The 21,986-nt window shown below is 42.5% G+C and overlaps 3 protein-coding genes and 1 long non-coding RNA gene across 6 annotated transcripts in view; 2 read left to right on the top strand and 2 right to left on the bottom strand.

Annotated features, from left to right (window-relative positions):
• Positions 1 to 265: 265 nt before the first annotated feature.
• Positions 266 to 4,951, bottom strand: LOC148391311 (uncharacterized). The gene is made up of 2 exons (XR_015861162.1): positions 4,720 to 4,951; positions 266 to 923 (listed from the first exon to the last, which is right to left on the bottom strand). It is a non-coding gene; the product is annotated as an uncharacterized LOC148391311 (long non-coding RNA).
• Positions 3,851 to 21,986, top strand: part of ora1 (olfactory receptor class A related 1) — a 97,423-nt gene continuing 79,287 nt past the window's right edge. Inside the window, exons 1-7 of one of the 3 annotated variants that reach the window (XM_088388667.1) lie at positions 3,851 to 5,170; positions 6,294 to 6,365; positions 7,252 to 8,569; positions 8,925 to 9,094; positions 9,213 to 9,288; positions 9,375 to 9,489; positions 9,566 to 9,662. The gene's annotated coding sequence lies outside the window, so the exon portion shown is untranslated. Of the gene's footprint in view, positions 5,171 to 5,804; positions 6,065 to 6,293; positions 6,366 to 7,251; positions 8,570 to 8,924; positions 9,095 to 9,212; positions 9,289 to 9,374; positions 9,490 to 9,565; positions 9,663 to 21,986 lie in introns of those variants that run through there. The other 2 variants (XM_088388668.1, XM_088388669.1) reach the window with 2 other exon arrangements.
• LOC148391310 (hematopoietic progenitor cell antigen CD34) lies at positions 6,386 to 17,757 on the bottom strand. The gene is made up of 9 exons (XM_088388665.1): positions 17,671 to 17,757; positions 17,508 to 17,603; positions 10,324 to 10,428; positions 9,726 to 9,973; positions 9,562 to 9,642; positions 9,322 to 9,442; positions 9,149 to 9,201; positions 8,922 to 9,071; positions 6,386 to 7,818 (listed from the first exon to the last, which is right to left on the bottom strand). The coding sequence occupies exons 2-9, from the start codon at positions 17,581 to 17,583 to the stop codon at positions 7,624 to 7,626; spliced, it is 1,029 nt and encodes a 342-aa protein (XP_088244791.1). The 5' UTR covers positions 17,584 to 17,603; positions 17,671 to 17,757; the 3' UTR covers positions 6,386 to 7,623.
• Positions 9,643 to 21,986, top strand: part of phtf1 (putative homeodomain transcription factor 1) — a 97,333-nt gene continuing 84,989 nt past the window's right edge. The window contains exon 1 of the mRNA XM_088388649.1: positions 9,643 to 9,662. The gene's annotated coding sequence lies outside the window, so the exon portion shown is untranslated. The remainder of the gene's footprint in view (positions 9,663 to 21,986) is intronic.

Raw genomic sequence — 21,986 nt, 5'->3', positions numbered from 1 at the left:
TAACTTAAAAGTACCACTGCATCATCCATCATCGTTCCCTATTTTTACAAGTTGTCTAAAAATATAACTCTCCAGAGGTTCATCAGCAATGAATCAACACTGTTGTGCAGACTTTGACACCTACGTCATTTGTTATAGCATTAAGTGTTGAGTATTATTTTAAAATGAATTAATCATTGTCTAAAATAACAGGCTTACTAGCATAGATAGGACTGTAAAATATAAATAACACCATCACAGATAAAAAGAGGCATAAGGGTCAAGCAAGTGTCATTGGATATCATATAATTATTTTAAGGACTACTTTTATTTGTCCCATTTTATAAAAATAACAGCACTCATGCTTGAATACAAATATTTAGTGACAGTACTCCCCCTAATAGTATGACAAAACATGTTTTGAATCAATTCTTAATTCTGGTCTCCCCTCCCAAAGAATTGTCTGTTTATGGCAACTTGCAAAACATCAGTCATATTTCAGCTTGACATTTGAAATATTTAATTAAGTGAATAAAAGTGTGAGCCTAAAAAATTCACATACATTTGACCACAGCTGAGTAAAACAACAAAAATACTTAAATAAAAATGTGTACCATTGAGCAGCCGCGGTGCTGTCACAAGGCTGCCACCTGTTGGCCTTGTAAGGCAGCACATCAACAAAGCTGCGTTGAGCTTCCCTCCACATTGTAACCGATTTCAAATGGTGCTAGACATGATGGCAACTCTGAACACCAGAGGAAAACGGTCAACCTTGGTGAGGCTGATGAGACGCCTTTGCTGTCCAAGCCCCCCGAAGTGTGTTCCTGCTCAAGAACACCGATTTCAAATGGTGCTAGATGGGACTTTACACTCTAACACACCATCTGAAACCGGTTCCCTGGGGAGGAAGCCTCAAAAGTCTGAGTGTGCCTGAGGCCCGCCATCTGCAACACAAACAAGATTAGTCTTTTTTTTTTTTCTTCAAAATCATTGTTACCCTGGAACATTGTTTATCTTGATTTTTGCAAACGTAACAAGCATCCCATTGGACTGGATTATGAGATTCAATCAAAAAGAACACCGCCAAACATTTGATTATTTTGTCGCACTGATAGGTCAAATAAAAAAACTATTTTAAATCATTATTGTTTTTTTAATACATTTGTGTGTACAGGCACTAGCATTCTACAATTATTCAATTAAACCTTTTTTGCAGGGTTGACAGCCTGTTGTTTGATTGCCGCTGTTCCTTCTAAAGTGGGTCAGACACGGAAAGACTGCGCAACTTCTGAAAGTGGCACATGTGAGTAGAACTGCATCCAGATGAAGCACAGCCAACTTTGAACATAAACACTATACTGTACAAGCCCACATCAGGTTCCTTTTGCACCTTCTGAGCACAATCCAAAGTTTGCTTTGATTCAAAGCCGAGTATAAGATTCCATTTGCCTTGCAGTCCTCTCCGCTGACTATGACAAAGCAACTAATCCAAAAAACCTCAGTGTGTCTTTCGGGGACAATTTTGACTGGGGCTAATCCTCACTCCCTTGTGCTTCAGCTTCTAAAACAACTGTTGTTTAGTTTCGCTGTCAATTTATGTCCTGGCCTCCCTGTGGCGGTGGCCGGCCCGGATTCGGGATGGACAGTCAATGCTAATGAGTCACAATTAATTAAAGGCATCGTCAGCCCAAGTGAGGCACATCTGAATTGGTGACGACACCTAATGCTTGCATGCTCATGTGGTTGCGCACGTATAAACAGAGTAGGTGGTTAATCCGATTACAGATTAGAGGGCCTAATTTATCGGGCGTGAGAGAGGCAAACTCATCGGGCTAAATGTTTTTTCGCATCGAAAAGGTTTGCGCGAATGAGTTCAGCGGGCCCAAGTTGTCGCTTGACATCCTACGCCCCACTGTATTCGAATTATGAGGTTGGATTTTTTTTTCTTTCTTGAGAAACAACGCAAAATTAATACACTGTTAAAAATGAAGTTCATATTTCCCAAACGCATTTATCTGAATGTCGTGTTTTGTAGGGGCGCATAACATAATATTAAAAAGGAATTGTTTAATTGAGCCGTACCATAGTATGGTAGTTTTTGTTTAGTATGCCCCTCACTGGCCATATAAGGCTACTGCATTTAGAAGTGTGAAAGAGTTATGGGTTAAAAGCAAGATGCCGGTGTGGTTTGTTGACTATGTTGAGACAATAGAGAGAGCAAGAAAGTATGCCCTCTTGGCGAGATCATTTTTTTAAAGCATTATTTTGACATTCCGTGTTCATGTCAAGATGCAAAGATCATGTAATATCGACTGCAGTGTTATCAAATATTATCCAATCATCCATAAGCTGGTTCCTGACCTCCTTTCCTAAACAATAAATGGTGAGTGAATACACCGAAGCCCGCGTGAGCACTTGTACCTGCTTTTCAATTATGAACTAGACATTGTAATCGAGGAAATACAGCGCCAATCTCAGCTCCCGCCTCGATGCAAAAGTGGACAACATCCCCAAATGATTTCCTGGTGGCTTTCAACATCTTATCAGAATAGATCGGGCTTGTTGCAAATGTTTTTATTTTTCATGCTCTCGTCCCTGCGGGCCGCGACAAAAAACAAGTCGAGTCTTAGCCAATGCGCTGGTTGTTAATTTGGCCTGAGAGGCTGGGCCCCTCCCTTCAAAGAGAGTGGCAAAATAACTATTGAGGTCACGCTTCTCTTATCCGCAAAAGTGGGTCACTTGTTGCACTGCTCAGCCTCGGAAAGGACATTTGGACTACAGATGACACAGCATTTACAGTCCTAAAAAAAGACCATTAACTATTACTAGTCATTAACTTCCTGTTTGTCTTGAATGATCCCAGAACTCCCAACCCTTGAGGAAGCCCTTTTAATCTCGACACTCTCGGACGGGTCAGGGGCAGGTGAGCAAGCACCCCTCCCTGGACTATGATCAGCTGGAAGGGCCTACGTGTCAACAAGTTTGTTGTGTCACACAGGTGAGGAGGCGGATTAATTGAAATGGCTTCAGTGAAAATACCGCCAACCCTGTTATGTCACAATTAGCCATTTACTCAATGCCTACTTTGTCTGGTAGTAACTGGTCGACCTAAGTTTAGAGATGCTATCATTTACACACAGGCACTGAAGTAACACAAATAGCGTTTGACTCTGTTGCTAACCAAAACAGCAGCACCTACCAAGGCAAGTAGACATTGTATAATATGGATTCAAGTGTGACCTCCCAATGCATGTTGTATACATTACATTTGGTGGTATTTTAAACAAAAATATCAATCAGGAAGACTGAGTCATGGCCGCTTTTAGGCACCTTAGTCTCGCCGCTTGGGATTGAAGTGGACCATCCTCCAAGAAAATAATGTGTGACTCTTAAACATACACCAAGCAATTGTAAATGTGAAAACTATGACCCTGTGCAAAATTTCGAGGTTCCACAACTGTCTCCCTGTTTATTCATCTACGCAATCAAATGCCAGCAGCATCCTTCTGGAAGGAGGAGGGCCAAGGGCGATTCAGCAGTGCCCCCCTGAGCTTCAGATGATCTAATACCCTACTTACTGTATCGTTTTTTCTTTTAAATCATTAACTGATAACCAGTACGTCAATTAGCTGGGAAAGGCACCGAAGTGCTATATATCCATATAGCTGTATTGCTAATACCAAAAATGGGTACAATTAAAACCCATCCTCATGTCCCTTTATCATAGTATTTTTTTGCAGTGGCGTCTGTCTAAAATGGTCCAAAGGATTTTGTGGCTGGTGACTTCCAAAGAATATGATTCACCGCCCCCTCAAAAACATTCACTGGCACTGATTCATACGTTCTGAATGGAAGCATCTGCATGCGTTCTGCCTCCGTCTGTTTATTTATCTACGCAATCAAATGCCAGCAGCATCCTTCTGGAAGGAAGCAGGGCCGAGGGCGACTCAGCAGCGCCCCCTTGAGCTTCTGGGTCGCAACGACTTTAATCATATCAAGTGCGCACTTAAAAGAGGCCAGATTATTGTTGACCTCCTGACAGTTCGTGACGCAGCACAATGTTGTTGTTTTTTGACGCAGCAAAATGTTGTCAATTGAAACGCGACGCGAGCTGCGTCACCGGTGACGTCCACTCAGTTTAGCCGTCAAATAGTAAGACTTGGTATCAAAAACATTTTAATTAGTTTGTTGCAAGTGAAAAAGGAGCGTGTTGATTCGTTTGGTGTGCCGTTGTCAAGTGCGAACTGCGTAACACGGTACTCTTCCACTGCGTGATTACGCACTGCCCATCTCTTGCGCAGCATCCTATTCCTGGCTTTGCCTCCACGCGTTTTGTTTACATCGCTCTCATCCTCCCTGAAAAGCCCCGAATCAAGTTTGGACGCCGAGTTGCGTGCACAAGTTGACGCGTTGTTTCTCCGTTCCGTTCTCTTGGCGGAAATTCCCACCGGAGCTCAAGCGAAGCTCCTCTTCTGACGCAGTTTCATTTACCTGTTGTCAAGTTGAAGGCCAAACCTTGTTTTGAAGGAGCACACTGTCACTCCTCGTCGCATCTGTGTTATGAAGACGACGGAGGTTTTTCTTTTGATTTGAAATCACATATTGAGCACTTAGCAGCACCGTCGGGCTTTTATTCGGAGCACTTCGCGCAACCATTAGGAACTACTTTTAGTGGTATTCTCGACGCGAGATTACGCAGCGCGACGACGCTCTCTGCTCGCGATAACGTTCTTAACTTACGTGTTTATCGCGGAGATTGTTCCCCTCCAAAGCCGCTGAGGTGTCGTTAGTCCAACCGCTCCTCCGTGAGGGCTCGGCCTGCCACTGTTGTCCCCCTTCGCCGCCACAGTCGGCCCCACGAGCGCACGTTTATCTGCGGCGTATCCCACAGTAACGATTTTCCATAGCGCAAACACCAGCGGACCAACCTACAGACACTCCCCCGGACGCCGATTGGTCCAGAGCTGCACGAAACACCTACGTCATCCCAGGAATCACATGTGGCTGACGCATATTTACAAACATCACTCGCATCACGTGGTTCCAAGTGCGAGTTTTTTTTTACCGTAAAACGCTTCTCTTTGTCGTGCTCACGGCCTCGCTTCTTTTACATAACTAAACAAAGTAGCGAATGTCATCAATGACGACAGCATTACGTCATAGACATTTTCAAACCCAAGTCATCTTAAAGGTACAGTTTTTGACACAGCGACACATTTAATGGTAGAGTGTAGGTCTTCAGATGCCTTATTTTTGTATCTTGAATGCAATGGTATATTTTTTCCACAAAGCGGCGGTATAATACTCTAGGAAAACTCATTTACTCTAATTCCGACCCATCCTGTTAGCTTTTACGTGATTTAAACACTATTGTGTTTCCTTCTGTTGTGTAATAGGAAAATCATTGCCAGCTGCTGTTTACGGTTCTTAGTGGTAGTCGTTTTAAAGTGTTAACAACTATACATTTCAACACAAAAGTATTAAATAAACTGAACTGCACATTTTTTTCATCTTCACAAAAAAAAAACTTATTTTTTTTGTTTGAATTAAATTAGATTGTACCCAGGGAAGTGACGCCATAACACTACCGTCAACATTGGCCGTAGTAATCTATGCCAGTTTACGTTTAGGAAGTGTTGATCATCAGAATAAAGTTTTGTCTTCTCAAAGCAAAATAGCTGATTGACTCGGCTTTTGTTGGTCGTTTATTTTAGTTTAACCACGTCATATTGTACAATAATTTCAATAACAATACTGTCATCAGGTGAGCCGGCCGGACGGCTTAAAGGTGAGCACGGTGCGATACTGTATAGGTTCCGGCTACACAGTGGTTCGATTATCAGTTCCGCCTCAGTTGTTAATTGCTCAGGTGGTGCACGGGCAAGCTGGGCCCATCTCTCAATATAAATATCCAGTTTAAATTATGCTTATAAAAGAAGAATTGGCGTCTTTATCACGTGCCCTCCCCTCCTCTGCACAGACTTCATCAAATAAACCTTGAGCTGAGGCGTCATTATTTGCATTCAAATTAATCTAAATTGGCATGAAAACTTAACTACGTCATTCAAGTGCGCACCTGCATAAGGTAGGCTCTCGTGCATTTTACAAACAATTTTGATATAAATCGTAGTTGAATGAGAAATCCTTTTACTTGCATGCTATTAAATTGTTAAAATCCCCATGCTGATTAAATTAGGCTAAAACTGTCCTCAGTGTAAACATGTGCACTTACACGTTTGTGTACTATTTCACTACATTAAGTAATATTATTTTATATTTGTCATATACAACTATCTCTGTATGTTTTTTGCTAGAATATCGTTGCTGAGTTGCGGTTGGAAAACTTCCCAAAAGAGATTCCAACTGGTGGATTTGTGATTCACCGGGTGAGTAAAGCCTCCCAGCGGGCTCTTGGCTGGTTTTATTTAGAAAAACATCCTTTCACACTTGCATTTGCACCCAAGAACAATTTATAGTCTTCAATCAACTCAACATGCAGGTTTTTGCAATGCAGGAGATAAAATAGCCTACCTGCAGAACAATCATGTAAGCACAGGGTAGAACATACTCCAAAATCTAAGAATAAAAGTCACAAAGGAAGGCCGCAGCCTCAATTTGACTCCCCAAGCACAAAACTGTGAAGATCAAATGATCAAATTTGTCCCTATTATTGGTATGCATGTACTCCACATGTACCTCGCAGGTTAAAGTAAAAAAAAAGTACAAGGTTGTGAAGAGACAGTGATAAATCTACTTTGAGATACAGCAAAAGAGCTAAAAACATGTTGCACTCTGATATGATCGACAGCTAACTCTATAGTTTGTGCTTTCTCACTTTATTCTGAATATAAAACAAAAAAGCTGCACACTCATGTCACATTAAAAAGTCAACATGCAAACACAAATGGTCAAACATACTTTTGCCAATTATTGTTTTTGTATGAATTGTCTCTATCTCTTCATTAAATCCAAATGGATCATGCAGGTTGCGACAGAGCTTTGGTTTTTATATTGAATGCTAACACAGCATATTATTTTGCAACATTTTTCAAATTGGCCCAAGTATACTGGTAGCTAAGTCCCAGTTTGGTAAAGATTATTGGATCCCATTTAATACCTGCTGCAGTGCAAGTGGTACACTTGATAGTTTTTTATAAGCTTATGAGCAAGTCGGGAAGCCATAAAAAGATTAATGGAGAAGTACCACCAAAAAAAAAAAAAAACGGTAAGTTTCAAACTTTTTTACAAGAATATAAAACCTTGTCTATGTAGCTTTACCGGACCTTTGCTTGCCAAAAAAGAAGATTCATGTTAAGGATCGACAGAACATATTTGTATTCGGCTGACTCTACAAAACCAAAGGTAAGAAGTACTGACAAATCCAAGACAGGCCACTGCTGATCACTTTTAGTCCCAAATACGTCCTATTCAGGCTCCTCTTGGCAGGCCCGGAATTCCAAACGTTTCACATTACAGGCATTGTCATTAATGTCATTATGAACCTCGCTGATGTCATTGTTCTGCGTGGTGGATTGGGGGGGGGGTTGCTCAGATTTGTCTCTCCAATGTGTGGAAAGCCTTCAAGGCAGCAGACAGAGGGAATGTGGGTAGAATGAACCAGTGGTTGAACATCGGGGGGAAGGTTCACATCTCTGTGTCAGCCTCCGCGGTCGGGCCTGAGGCAGAGTGCCCGTTGGTGGTTGGGGCGGGATTGGTTCCATTTTCTGGTGGAGATTCTCCATTAGCGACGGCGGGCTTGTCGACGGGCTCCTGGGGCAGGGGGGCGACGGACACCAGGGTGTTAGCCTGGTTCTCCTCATCCACCTGGTAACATTCAGCCTGTTGAAAGCACACAGCAAATTGTTTATTTTTTTAATTGTAATTATTTTATTTATTTTACAGTGTGAGCGTCAAGATAACACAAACATGTTTAATGTTCCTGTTCAAATAGAATGTGGAATCAGGCAAGAACGTGTGAAGTGAGAATGGATTTGCTCATGCAGGCGTAAACCCCAAAGTAAACAAACGCATTCTCTCTAAATGAACTTTATGGCTGTCAGCTGCGTGAACTAAGATGAACGTGTCCGTCGGGAGAGCACGACTGTCATACTAACTCTGATGGCATTCACTTCTGAAGAGTAGTGCAGGCTATAAGATCTCCAAACGTGATACTCGGGACAGAACTGTGCAACGTGGAGTAACTGAGACCTTGAACAATAGCTGTTCCATCAAAACACTGTCATGGGCGTGCCCCTGTGCTGTAACTCTAAAAGATGATGTCATGCTCGAGGTTAGAAATGGAACTGAAACCATGTGTAGCTCTCGTGGTAAAAGAAAAAAACTTGTGGTTTGAGTTGAGAGTCAGTCAGGGATGCCTTTGCCAGTGATTAACTGAGAATGTAATTCATAATCTAAAATAATTGCAAGTGAAATAGAAACAGTGAAACTGAGAAATGCTGCATTTTTGGAGTTCGGTGCCAATGGCCTATTTTACGACACACCGAGCTATGGAACAGAAGATGAGACTGGCTCGTTGAAGGAAAACATGCAGAAGCTTCCAGTATTTACAACAACTACGTTCAGTGCAATGGTAAGTTGTATTTTTTTATTCACATAGATAGATAGATAGATAGATAGTCATTTTATTGAGACAAGATTAGTAATTAAGATTGATTTAAGGCTTCTTTTGTTGCAGCTTACTTACTGACCGAATTCTGCACGATATTCATTATTGCTACATGAAAAAAATTGATTGATTGATTGCTACTGGCTCCTGCATATCGGCACACCAGAACTTATCATGCCAATAAAAGTGACCTGTACAAGTCCAGTGGTTCTTGGTATTTCCACCTAAAATGGAATGCCACAGTGTCTGTTCTTGATTTCCTGTTTTCATGTCTCTATTTTTTTTTTTAAATGTCTATGTCATTTTATTCACTCACCAGCCGGACTCCTTTGGAATTCTTGCGGTGGGTCTTAAAGTAATAACCGGCGACCAGCAGAGCAGCAAGCAGCAGGCCACTGAGCAATAGGGAAACCAGCACCAATTTAGAGTTCTTCCTCCAGTGAGGGACCGCCTCCTTCACACCAGTCTGCTCAGACAAAAAAAAAAAAAGTAAGCAATAATTAATAAAATATCATTTAAGTATCTTTCTGTCTCTTTCCCTACCTTGTCTTTGATGTTGTCATTGTTGAACTTGTTAACCCAGGCTTTTATGTCTTCTGCAAAATAGGAGAGGCACGTCTTGAGTTATAATCCAACCTCACTCACGCTTCTGATTCCATTGATGGCCATCCAAAGTACCGTGTGTATGTATCAACATCATTACTCCCGTGTCTGACCTTCAACATACTGTCCAGCTACAAGGATCTGATCCGTGTTGTCCTCCTGGTAGATCAGCAGTTTGCAGTCTTCGCCACATAACTCTTCCCGGACGCTTTGAATCTTCATCTTTGTGTTTTTCTGCAAGATGATCAAAATCAAAGATTCTTTTTGAACTGATAGAAAAGGTACAGGAGTGATTCATGGTGAATCATTTCATAAGTTGATAATTCAATCCTAATTGTACTGGTTTTACTTACACAGGTGGAAGACTGGATGAGTTTCAGATTGACAGCATTTTTATCCTGGACTTCCTCCTTGCTTACGCACATCACGTCGCCCTACAGAGTTCAATCCAAAGGTAAGTCCTTAAGATTTTGCTCCAGTAAAACTCACAAAGACTTGTCCAGTGAACACATCTCACATCGGGAATGTTGTCCGGTCCGTCACCTCTCGGTGGTGCTGGTTCGACAGTCCATTTTTCCTGGATTTGGGGTTCGTCCGCGTACACGTCTACGCTGACTTGACCGCTTTTGTCTGCGTCTTCGACCGCCGCGGGTGTGTCCTCTCCCTCGCTGTCCGGTCTCGTCTGTTTGGTAAACGGAGCCATTGTCGTCTGTACGTCGGTGTGTTGGGTTTCCATCACGACGTCAAATGCTTGATTGTCTGACTCTGAGGAAGGAATTGAGTGGAAACGCTTAGGGTATGCTGTCACTACTATATCGACCCCGAGTTTTCTCAAAAGTGGACTTTCCAGAAATGCAGCACTAGTGGTTAAAGTTGTCTTAGGAAACAGCCATCAGTCATTTTTATTAACCTGTAAATGTCTAAATACCCAAGTAAAAGCCAGAAAAGTATCCAAACAAGATGAGAAATCCATCTGCCTTATCATGATAGCTAAATATTGACCTTGACATTCATATATCGCTGTGTCTATACGATGGGGTCCTACTTTACCCACAGTGAGACCTTAAATCACACGAGTTAATTCACGAGTTTCCCGGGAAAGAATTCCATCTTACCCGGTGCTTCAGTTGTCAATGGAATCATGTCTCCTCTGATAGATTCTTCTGCGGCCACGGTAGACGCTGCCTTAGTGACGATGTCATCTTGTGCTCTCACCCCAGCTGTAAAGAAGTCATTTTGAATCCTCACGTGCTAGAAGGTGGACAGTAATGCATTCACATTGCCGCAAGAATCGAGTTATCTCCAGCCACAATAACAGAACTGTCCATTTAAATGTACGCTAACTCGGTAATCTTCACTAATAGAGGTGGGGGAAAGTGATTATACGCTTCATGCTTTGCATTCCTTGGCTGAGAAGGCCGGATGGCATGCAATGAAGCACTTACTGTATAGCCACAAGAGTATCTGATCTCCCAGCGAGATCTTAAATCAATGAGCGGCTAGTAAAAAAGGTCTTCGCTGCAGCCCTTGGTAAATAAACCTTCCCTCATCACAAGACATGGCCCTGCCAACTGAATGCGCTCACCTCCCACTGGGAAAGATGTTGAGAGCTTCCCAGGAAAATCGGAACACGCCAGAGGCGACACGATGGACTCGTGCCAAAGTGGGAAAAATATTTATTATTGTAGTGGCGCACTACATGCCAAAAGAGAGCGCAGTGACGCGTTCTGTCAACCACGCCGGAGCTCTGTTTAGTCTTGGCGTGCTTCTATCTGCGGCGTAGGCTGATTTTCCTCATGCCAAAGCTAACTTGGATGAAAAACGTCAAAAAACGTTAAGCACTTTTGCATTAATCTGTTGATTCAGGACTTTTGACATGTACTCATAGTTAATCAGGCTTCTCATTTACCGATGGATGGTAATCGTTTGACGGTGCCTTAAACCACCCATGAATACTTTCCCAACTGTTTTGAGTTGTGAGCTGGTCATTATGTCATTTTCCGGTCTTTCCCTCATAATCTAGGACTGTAAAATTGAGTTTTAGTGTGTTATTTCTACGATGTGACTTTCCACCGCGATATTTGTTTTATCTTTTCGGGACTCCACCCTGTACCGACAGCGAGCTGGCGGCGCATCTGAGGCCTTTTGTTTGGCGTGACCGATCAAATTGCAAGCGAGGAGGGTCCGGCAATCAAACCGATACACGGACGGCGGCATTCCCGCTGCCCAAATTTGCGCCGCCCTGCCAAAACGCCACCATCATGACCTCACTTCCCAAACATTCCCATCATGCATCAACTCTGCAGATCTCATTACGCTCTAGCTCACTCGCTTGCTGTCTCGCTATGTTAGTTTTGCTGCTTCCTGCACTCTGCAAATTGTCGTATTGTTTGCAGCTTTGTTCACATGCGGCTTTCATTTCAATTTTGGCTTTGCTTTCACAAATTTCAGACATTGCAATTAGGTAGATGATGATTTTTTTTCCCCCCCATCATAAATCCCAGTGATATAATTTACATCTGCAAAGACAAACACCCATAGGTAAACATTTGTACCCATTTGATCTGTTTACTTCCAATCTAGGGTTGCCGTGATTGTAAAGTTTTGTTCATAATGTAAATAGAAAGGCTTTTCCCCATTCACTGTTTTTGTAAGAAGAACGAAAGGTAGTCACTTATAGAAGACAACATTTGGTGATGTGCCAACTGCCACACGTCTGCTGCTTGCTTCATTTGCTAAATGAATGTGACAAGCAGGTGCCACGCTGCATTTTTTTGTGTGAGCAGGTGCAGCGGACAATAATGTTCACAGAGGCCCTCTGGCATGCTCTCTGTTCGCAACTGTCCATGACAGCTGCTCATTATATGTATGTGTATAGGGGAAATATGGTTTCAAACATACCTGACCTTCTAAAGTTTTTACCACGTGTCGCCTTTTGTTTTTTTTACTTGACTGCTCAGTTCAGGTACAATATGACCAAATGGAGTAGACATTCACCAATCTCCTGCAAAGGGGTGAGGGAATCTACTGCAGGAAGGATTGATTTAAAAAACGTATGTACACGGAACGTATACTCCCCATCGCGCACTTGGGAAACTTCTTCCAGGTGGCACGGCTCACCAGATTAAATCCGTGTGTTGCAAGCGGGAGTGACAAGGCACAGTAATAGGTGAGAACTTAAGTTGTTGATTTTATTTGATAATATTTGGTGGTTTCTACAAAACATAGTACATGACCTGACGGTCAGGTCCTGACCTTCTGTCTCTCTTTTTTATAACCCTGGTCTGTAGGCTGTCGTCTACAGCTGCCATCCTTCTTTGTCTCTGGGTGGTCCGCTTGTTTAATTTAGCAGAAAAAGGATGAGGTTGGAAATGGCTAGTGCATAAATTGGAGTTTTTTTTTTTACACAAACGTGACTCAGTCAAGTGGCAGAGTGGTGAGAAGCTAAGATGTGTTGTTTTTAGCTCCGCCACGGCTCCCTCTTTGCGGTGGAGCTGGAGCAGACCTGTGGGGCACGGCACGTCCCTTAGCGGTGTTAGAAAATCATTTTGACTTATTATTGCGAGTGACCCTTGAACCCCACAGAATCTTGCTGTCTTGTACATATTTTGAGACAGAGCCACAATTGTGATTCATGTCTTAATCATTCTTTGACTCGACGGTCTTGCTAAACATGACTGCACCCTTTGTTGCAGAAGCGACTTCTCGTAAAAAAAAAATTGTACAATGTTGCGCAAAATGTAATTGAAATGAATGAAGCTGTCATGTTCACAATTTCTTTGCAAGAAGAAATACTGATGACAACCATTACAACTGTTGGCAAATGTCTGGTGAATGTCTTTGAGACCGTCTGCGACCTTGAACGCACCCTGATGAAAATTTAACGTGCACAAACCCTCGCCAATTTTTATTTCAGTGACAGCATAATTAGAAGAACCGCATTCTAAGAAGGTACATAAAGTAGACTCCACCATAGTTATCAAACTATTCAAAGTTTTGTATTTACAATTTACAACGGATCCTCTAACTACTCCTTATACGTAACGGACAATATCAAACTGATACGTTTATTTTTTTTCCAGGTTTCACATTTAATAGTGGCTAACTTCTTTTAAGAATGGCAATCATGCGTAGAGTTATGAGGTTTGATGTTTCAACTATTTCAATGATTCCCCGTGGGAAACATTTTTCAGACATCCGGACAAATAGGAGTTTGACGTGCGACCCAAAATGATCTACCACAGAGTTTCCATTTCACTCCACTTCAAACGTAATCCAGTGGCCCCTGCCCCGCTGCCATTTTTCTACGATGAACATTTGTGATCATCGGTTTTGTGTCCCTTTGGACTAAAGCAGCAAACCTCCTGAAACATGATGGTAATTAGCCTTGACCCCTTGCGTTGACTTCATCACTCCATTTTCAATTTTCCCACCAGAAAGGGGACTGGAGTGGTCTGTATATATATCCCACCCCAAAAGACCCCCCTTTCCCCATCTCTCGGGACCCGGGATGGAGGAATGTGGTCGGCTCGAAGTCTGCCGGCTCCACTCCCCTCACTAACTGCTCGCCCTCTCCCAGTCACGCACTGCTAATCCCAGGCATCCTTCTGAGGTGAGACATACACACCTCCCACAGTCGGGAGAGGAACGTGTCAAAAGCCAGACCATAACCATCTCCTCTCACTACATGTGTTCTTTATTTCCCTGGCCGGGACAAATAACGAGCAAAATATTTCCCACGGTTAGCGAGAACTCGCCCTACCTTTCTTTGCTATTAAACATGGCTTCTTCCCATTTACATCATCTTGTGCCCAAATAATGCGGCATCTGCATTCTCCACTGGACCAACAACATTCCAAAATTTCTCCTAATCTTAATTGTGTGACGGATGGCATAAAGCCCTCTTCTTTTTCTAAAATTTCTACCATTTAGGTTTTCCAACTGCGACCAAAATGTAATTGCATGGCGATTTGAAAGCTTATTATCAACAGTGAAGCCGTTGTGACTCACTGTGACCATTTCAATAAAGACCTCTCTGTTCCCAACAGATGTTTTCTTCATGCTATACGTATGAATGCCATGCTCCGTCCTGAATAAGCTTGGCTTAAAGACGTGACGGATGGCCTAATATAGTTGCTTCAAATCGTCACTCTGCGCTTGACTGTGGGTCACCATTGGTCAAAAACTTGACCTTTCCAATGAGATTACTCGTAACAAAAGGGACAACACCGTCCTTGTATACATCAAAGCGTCTGTCTTTACAAAGACGTAAATTTACCCCGTGGTGGCCTTAACTAATCAGCGTAACATTTGGTGACGCCATGCTGTCTTCCATTTTATTCAGCATGGCAAATTGAGTGGAGCTGATGTCCATCTTTTAAAGTCGCGTCCCTCTCTCTTTATTCTTCAGTTCACGAAGTTCAGTTCACTGAACAACTTCATCAAAACATCTAAATTACCTTTTGACACCTATTAATTAAATGAGAAGTCAATGTAATTTCATATCCCATTCCTCCAAAGTCGTAGAGTTAAGACCATGTGGAGGAATGTGACACCAGTGCCTCGCCCCTTTGGGTGAAATGCAACTCTACCCTCTTTGAAACAACAGGCTGCTGACCCCTAGTATCTTGGCTCTGCCGAATACCCCCACCCCCTCCCCTCCCCTTCATTTCTGTCAGAGCGATTGATGGCCGTCCCGTTCTCTCCCCTTGGCAGAAAAACAACAGGCTTTCATGGTTTCAATCAGGTTGGTAGAAGCGGCGCGTATTTCACCCGCTGCTGCCCAGCTGCAGCTGACCCGACCCCGAGAGCCGCTTATCAAAAGTGCCGTGCCTGCTTTTGAGGGCCACAATCAGGAAACGTGACATCTGCTTTCAATTGGCTGTGGGACCTCACCATCCCCCTTTGCAGTCGACACGCTCACATTTGCGTCTGAATTGTTCAGAATAGACTAGTTGGGTTCGATTGTGTGCAGGTAAAAGTTTGAGGGATGGGCCTGCCTCGGCGGATATATTGATTGCACGCTGTGAAGGAATTTGAGAGGTACTGCATTTTCAGAAAGGTAACTATTAGTGAATGCATCAGGGCTGGTGTTTCCTCTAACAAGCCATTAAGACTCCTGGAGTGAGTGCACTTAGTCTGTGTAAAGATTTTGAAGCAGTGTTTTAAGCAGTTAACATTGCCATCAACTTGCCGTCCATGTTTACAAGTTTAAAGCATGAATTAGTTTGATTAAAATAATCTGGTGTTTTGGGACAGTAAACGTTTCTCTGAATAGTGTACCAAATAGTTGTAAACATTTGTGTGTATGTGTGTGTTTGTTCCACGGAGGTGACAATTTTCTCGTTCAAACAATAAGTAGGATATCCACTGATTTGAGATACAAAGGTTTAGATTTACGAGCGTGCTCACCGAAACAAATTCAACGTGTACGGGATTGACTTTCGGAATTGAAAGACTGCTCGACTGCTAAACACCTAACATGGTTATGTTCCACTGTGGGTTATGTAAACAGGAAAGCAATAGCTCCATCAAGGACAGGAACCAGCACATCAGCTTGTAACTGGTCAGTGATTTAAGTGCACCTAAATGCATTACTATGCATGATGCTGACATTAAATGTAAACTCAGCATGAATTTTCTGCTCTGTCAAGATAATAATAATAATCTTAATTTAGCGCTCGTCTTCCCAGTCTACCAATAACATTTCCAACATGGAATTGACAATTAAAGCGACCAATCAACAGGAGATCTAGAGTAAAAAGTGGGAAGGTAAAGTTAAGATATTTTGGGAACAATGAAAAGTCTAAAAAAAACAACAACTTGTTTTTAGAATAATTTTGTCCATGTCCTACGAACAGTTCTCAATATGTACTTGACTGGGAAGTCAATGAATGACACTGATGCTTTATTGCCTATTTGACTACATTTACTACTTCTATAGCGGCTATACAAACAATGATGAACATAATTACATGCTCCGAGCTTGGCAGGAACCTTGGGCTGGGTCCGCTGCCGGACTGAAGAGCCGCCCTAAAACCACTTCACAGTGCACACAAACGTTATATTGTGTTGTGGTGAAATATGTTAGGTGGTCTATCCAAACACGAGAAATATCCTTGACTTATGTCCCCATTTTTCCACAAGAAGCCTGTTGAATGTTTTTTTTACCGCAGGAGTTTTCCCATGAGGGTTCATTATGTTACCAAAATTCTCTCTCTCTCCATTTGTCCCGGTCACCATTACACTTTGGAAGGCTTATAAATCTCAGCTAAGTCTTTCTTGCTGACATAAAATGCAGCCCAGCTCCAGTTGCCCAAATTGACACAACAATTCACTTGGTTATTTGAATCCAGGTCAGGAAGCAGATGTTTGCTTCAAATGTAAAGCAACACTTGAGGAGTTTCCATTTCAATGATATTTGATGCCTGGGCCATTTATCTCTGTTTTTTTTTTTCTTCTTCAACGCTTCTCTATGTGGATGAGCTCATGAGCTGTTGAAGACACCTGCTTTGAATTAAGTCATCTCATGTGTGATTAATGTAAGGCCACAACACAGGAGGTTTAGTTTGCTCTTAGCTCCAATTTGATATGAAAGACGGATTTAAACTTGGCTTTGTTGCATTTTACTCGTGGGCGACCCTCCAGCTCTTTCATTTTATGATTGATGAGAGAAGTGGAGTTTAAATTGCCTGGCTGGAGCTCCACTTGAGAAAAGGGCTTTGATTACAGAGAAACTTAAAAGGTGTTTATTTCCTTATTTGGTGGAGGGTTTGGGAAAGTAGGAGGGACTCTGTGAATTTAGATGAATTAGAAGTAGCCTTTGAAGGGAAAAAAAAAGATGAATGGCCAAAATTCATTGGTGATGAAACTGAGCATGAGGTCACCCGAAGATGTTGCAGAGGAAAATAAATTAAGCTGCCGTTACGTCGTCTAGGAACAACTTTTATATAATTTCTTGAACTTGAGCACGCGAGCTGATCCAATTTTCCAGATAGTTCAACTCCATCAGTCAACTTGAATGTCTCACTTGAGATCCCACAATGATGGCTGAGATGATCTCTTTGTTTGCCTTGGCGCACCAAAACTTGAGGCTCAAAAAAGCCATTTTTTTTAAATCAAAGCAAACTGTACATCATCAGGATTTGCATTCCAGGGATGAGAAAGATCGTAGGGTTAAATCCTGGATTCAAACTTGAAGACCATTCAAACTTCTCCACCCCCCACTCTGCTTTTACTGCAGCTGAACTTGTTCAACAAACTTTTTTTCCACTTTGTAACATTGAATTTTATTACTCACCGATCATGACGAGGAGGAATGCCAAGGCCAGCATGCTGGAGGGTGGGCCTGCTCTCTTAGGAGATGCTGCTGCCATGTGCACAGGGTCTGACGGCGCTGGTGAAAAATGGAGGGAAAAATAGAAGTAAAGCTGGCTCAGCAGCGGTTTAAGGTTTCCTCTTACCCCGAGCAGGATGGATAAAGCACCACTTGTGTTCTGTCACTTTTATACAGCCCTCCCTCCCTTGTTGAGGCCCAGCCCTGCACCCGTCTTCCTGCTGGTTTCTTTAACCCTTCCTCTCCGGCCACGCCCCTTCCCATGAAGCAAGGCAGATGTTGTGCGTGAGCTGCATAGACTCAAATTAGGAATCTGAGTGTTTAAGAAAAGTTCAAGATTCCTCAAATAGCTTTTATGTTTAGACATTAAAAGTGCTCTACATTTGGGGAATTTATTTTTTTTTGTTTAGTGATGTAGAAAATCACTGCCAGGCAGACGTGTGAACCCCGCTGGATGGGGGCAGTAATCCAACACACAATGAAAGGTGACTGTTGACAAAAGGCCGGGACGCTCCGCTCTTTAACAGGCTTATGGAGACCGACTGCTGAGCACAATATCACGTTGGAAACAAAGATGCGACTCTGTGTTATGCTGATTGCATTTATTCATTTCTTTCGCCCGAAGCTAGCAGCAGTCAACAAAAGGCTATCCATCAACGGCGGACAGTAGCATGAGTGAAGACACCGCAGGATCTGTTTAAATATTCCACACTTTTGAAGAGGGGCTCTTTAAACAAAAAAAAACAACCCGGCCAAAATGAAACTAATTTACTCACTTCTCACGCTCTAACACATCTGGAAGCACTGGTGAAAGTATGTTAAATGACTTGTTAAAAAAAAAAAATCCCACACTCCTAGACAACAGTTGGTAAAAGCTGACCATCTCTTCTTAAAGCAGTCATCTGACACCCCCTCATCCCATCTCCCCATTTTGTCCGCCACCCCTCCTCCACCCAAGCTCAAACAGTGGGGCGCTGAGGTGTCCAATTGGCCTCTCACTGTGACTTCAGATGAGCTTTGCTCAACACACACAGCCGCCCCGACGGCGTGCCGATTACGGCAGCCGCAGCTGGACGGCAGCAGTCGCGTCACCCCAGTAAAACATTCATCAGAGTGTTAAGGATTGCAACTGTTTGAGTCCTCGTCAATCACGCCTTACTGTCAGATTAAACCAAATGGACCCCGAACCATCCCACATTTTGCCTTTTCTTTTCTCCAGGAATTGTAGTTCCTTCAGATGCTTTGTCCCTCTTCGCTAGAGATGTTTTCATAGTAGTCATGTTTACTTTTAGAATGCTAATTATAAATATGAAACTAAAGTGGGCTGCGTTCGGAAATGACTGGACGATCATGATCAAAATATTGATGTCTAACCACAGGCTTTAGATTACCTAACCGAATAACTGGATTTACTCGAACGCTGCGTCCACGGACCCGGGTGTCGGGTTGGTCACATGGAAACCAACAAAGGATCCTAACCACACACGACAGATAATGTTTACCACGTGGAGGGAAGCCTTTAGGCCTTATCTGTCAATAGTACGACCTTTTCTGCACATCTGTTTTCAAACATGGAACCTCTTTTCCAATTAGCCGCTATACATTTTCCACAGCAGTCTGTGAATATCAGCCGGTCATCTCCATGATTTTTGACATTGCGGTTAGGTTTTTAAAGTGGACTTCAGCCAAATCTGATTTCTCACAGTTGTGTAAAGCGCGTATACTAGAAATGCATTTCTTGCATGAAGTGTCTCGGGAGAAATGTTTGCAATGAGCTTTTGTGCTTGCACTTTCTCACAAGGAACACTCTTTGGGTGCAGCCAAGCCCACAAAAATCCAAATGCAGACCTTTGTAAGTGTGTAATGACTTTTATTTCCTTGCCCTCTGTTGTTCTCGTTGACTTTCTTGCTTGTCTATATGCCACACACGTCTCTCTCTCTCTCGTCTACAACCTCTTGTCTTTGCCAAGAACTTTATATAATGGCCATTGTTGCAGTAACTGGCATTTTGCTAAGTCTGATGAGGTTATAAATAATATATTGAAGTTTCCATTAAATGGCAAAAAAAGCATAGATTATGCTGAGTCACCCCGTTGTACCCGTATTTCAATTTCAGTCCTGAGTGGGACTTTTTACTGGGACTTTATAAGGTCCACCAGGAATTTACATGTCATTTCGACATCTCAAGGAATCTGTAAACATACTCCGAGCATAACACACACCGATGTGATAGCTTTAGACAGCTTGACCCTGGAAAAAATCAGCGGTTGTGTATTTGATGCTTGCACTTCCACTACGTTGTATGCGACAGTCATTTCATGCATCATTTAGGTGCACTTCCTTTTTCAGACTTCTTCTAGATGTTTGGGGTTGTATTAGATAAGACAAACATAACAACAATAAATAGTTGGTGTTTTGAAGGCAGGAATGAAAATAGTTTTGAGAATGATGGTGAAAAGTCTTGTTGTTGGTAGTATTTAAAAATGTCAAATGGAATGCCAACCAGTGAACCATCAGCAGGGTCATGGGGAGTGAAGTCATGGCCACGTGGTCTCGTGCCACAGAAGAGCTTTTGATGAAACGGCCCAGAACTGATTGGGAGGCAAGCCGAAGCGATTACAGCGGACCGTTAGGATCCAAAAACAAACAGTCACAGCAGTCAGGATTTCTTTGGGTTTCGGTTTAGTTTTCCCTCTTAGAGAATAATAGCTTGTCAGATGTCTTTTTAAATGATGTCATGATTACAATTTTGCCAACAAAGAAAATAGAAGGTTTGGTTTTGGGCTGAGGGTTTTTGTTCTTTAAATTCCTGAGTGTAATTCTTTGACCGCTGAAGCATTTGAATTGTGAGGATCCACTACGCTCTGCTTTTAATTAAATTGATTTATGATAACACTTCACCAGTTAACTACATCAATTTTCCATACATCATCAGTTTCCTATTGCGCGTCTCATTCTGGTCACGGGTAATTTCTGTGGATCCTATCGCTGACTTGGCGAGAGATGGGGGGACGCCCTTGACTGGGTGTCAGCCAATCACAGGGCACATATAGACAAACAACTGTTTACACCTCTGGACAATTTAGACTCCTCGGTGTACTTAATATGCATGTTTCTGTAACGTGGTGGTAGCCAGGTAACCTGGAAAAATCCCACCTAAACACAAGGGAAGACAGGCAAACTCCATTCAGGGAGGCCAGAGCAAATATGAAACCTAGAATAATGCTATCCATCACGCCATCGTTAGCTGCAATAATTAAAATGTCATAATTAGTCCCATTACTTTGAGATTCATTAGTAAATGCACCATGTAGTGCAGTGGGCAATCTCCTCACAGTGCTCTGGCTCCACCCTTGGTTGCCATGGTAATGAAGCATTACTCTCCATTGGCCCAGCTTTATATACCGTCACAATTTCAAATTGTTAAAGACAAACTATTCTGTTTCTTTTCAATATCCAATAAGAAACTCTTAAGGTCACGTCAAGCTGTCCAAAGTCTATAAAATGTCGAAGCCCTCAAGCACTGCAAAATGATACTTTTATTGGGTAACTTTAAAAGGATAGTTGCTAAACTATAGACTTACCCTATTAAACCGCTTTAAATGTCAACTCTACCTGACTGACTTCTTGAGAGCTAAAAACCTGCGGCGTATGTCCCCAACTGAATTTTTTCCGCATCGTCGCGACTCTTTATACCGTACAGTAACTTTGCTCCTCCTATAAATCTTAACTATTTTATCTGGTAAGCAAAGTGTGTGCTCCGCATTTTGCTGGTGGAATATTTGCGAGCGTTTGGCAGAAGCTTTCCACAGGAAGTTATAAAACAGCCACTCTCTCCAAATGTCATGCTCTTTTGGTGGGAAGAGTAAGACCTGACCACCCAGAACACTTTAGATTATCTTCCTTAAAATAAACATTTTAATTTGGTTTAATATATTCCAACAAACAATGCACGTGTGTTGTAATGTGGCTTTTTTTTTTTTGACACACAAGAAAAAATAAGAGCTGTAAATCTCACAGAGTTTCCTGATTGGCTGCTTCTTGAAGTGATTTCCAGAGGGAAGGAAAGAGTGTCTGAGAAATGGGTCGACAAGGAGACGTGGGACTAATGTGACCATTACCTCTCCGTCTGGTACAAGCGGTGATGACCCTTTTAGTGCGCAGGTCGGAGGACGGAAGTGAGGCAATCATAAACTTGGAAAGCGAGTGCTCCTTTCATCAAGGTGACTCATGAGGATGTCAGTACTTGGGACCTGGGCGACCCTTCACTATAAGCACAAGATACACAACCTCCTTGGGAATGTAAACAGCTGTGCTCATGATGTAGCTGCTTGCTATATTTTTACCCACAGGATGGCAGTAGTCAACCATCTAGATGCACTTTCCCCTTTCCCTCCATCCCTATTTGAATTAACTGCATTGGATTTCGAGCATCTGCATGCA

This window comes from Syngnathus floridae, chromosome 11 (assembly GCF_059516105.1).
Source record: "Syngnathus floridae isolate MCC-2025c chromosome 11, RoL_Sflo_1.0, whole genome shotgun sequence".
NCBI classification, from domain to species: Eukaryota; Metazoa; Chordata; class Actinopteri; order Syngnathiformes; family Syngnathidae; genus Syngnathus; species Syngnathus floridae.
This window is presented reverse-complemented; position numbering and strand designations above follow the sequence as displayed.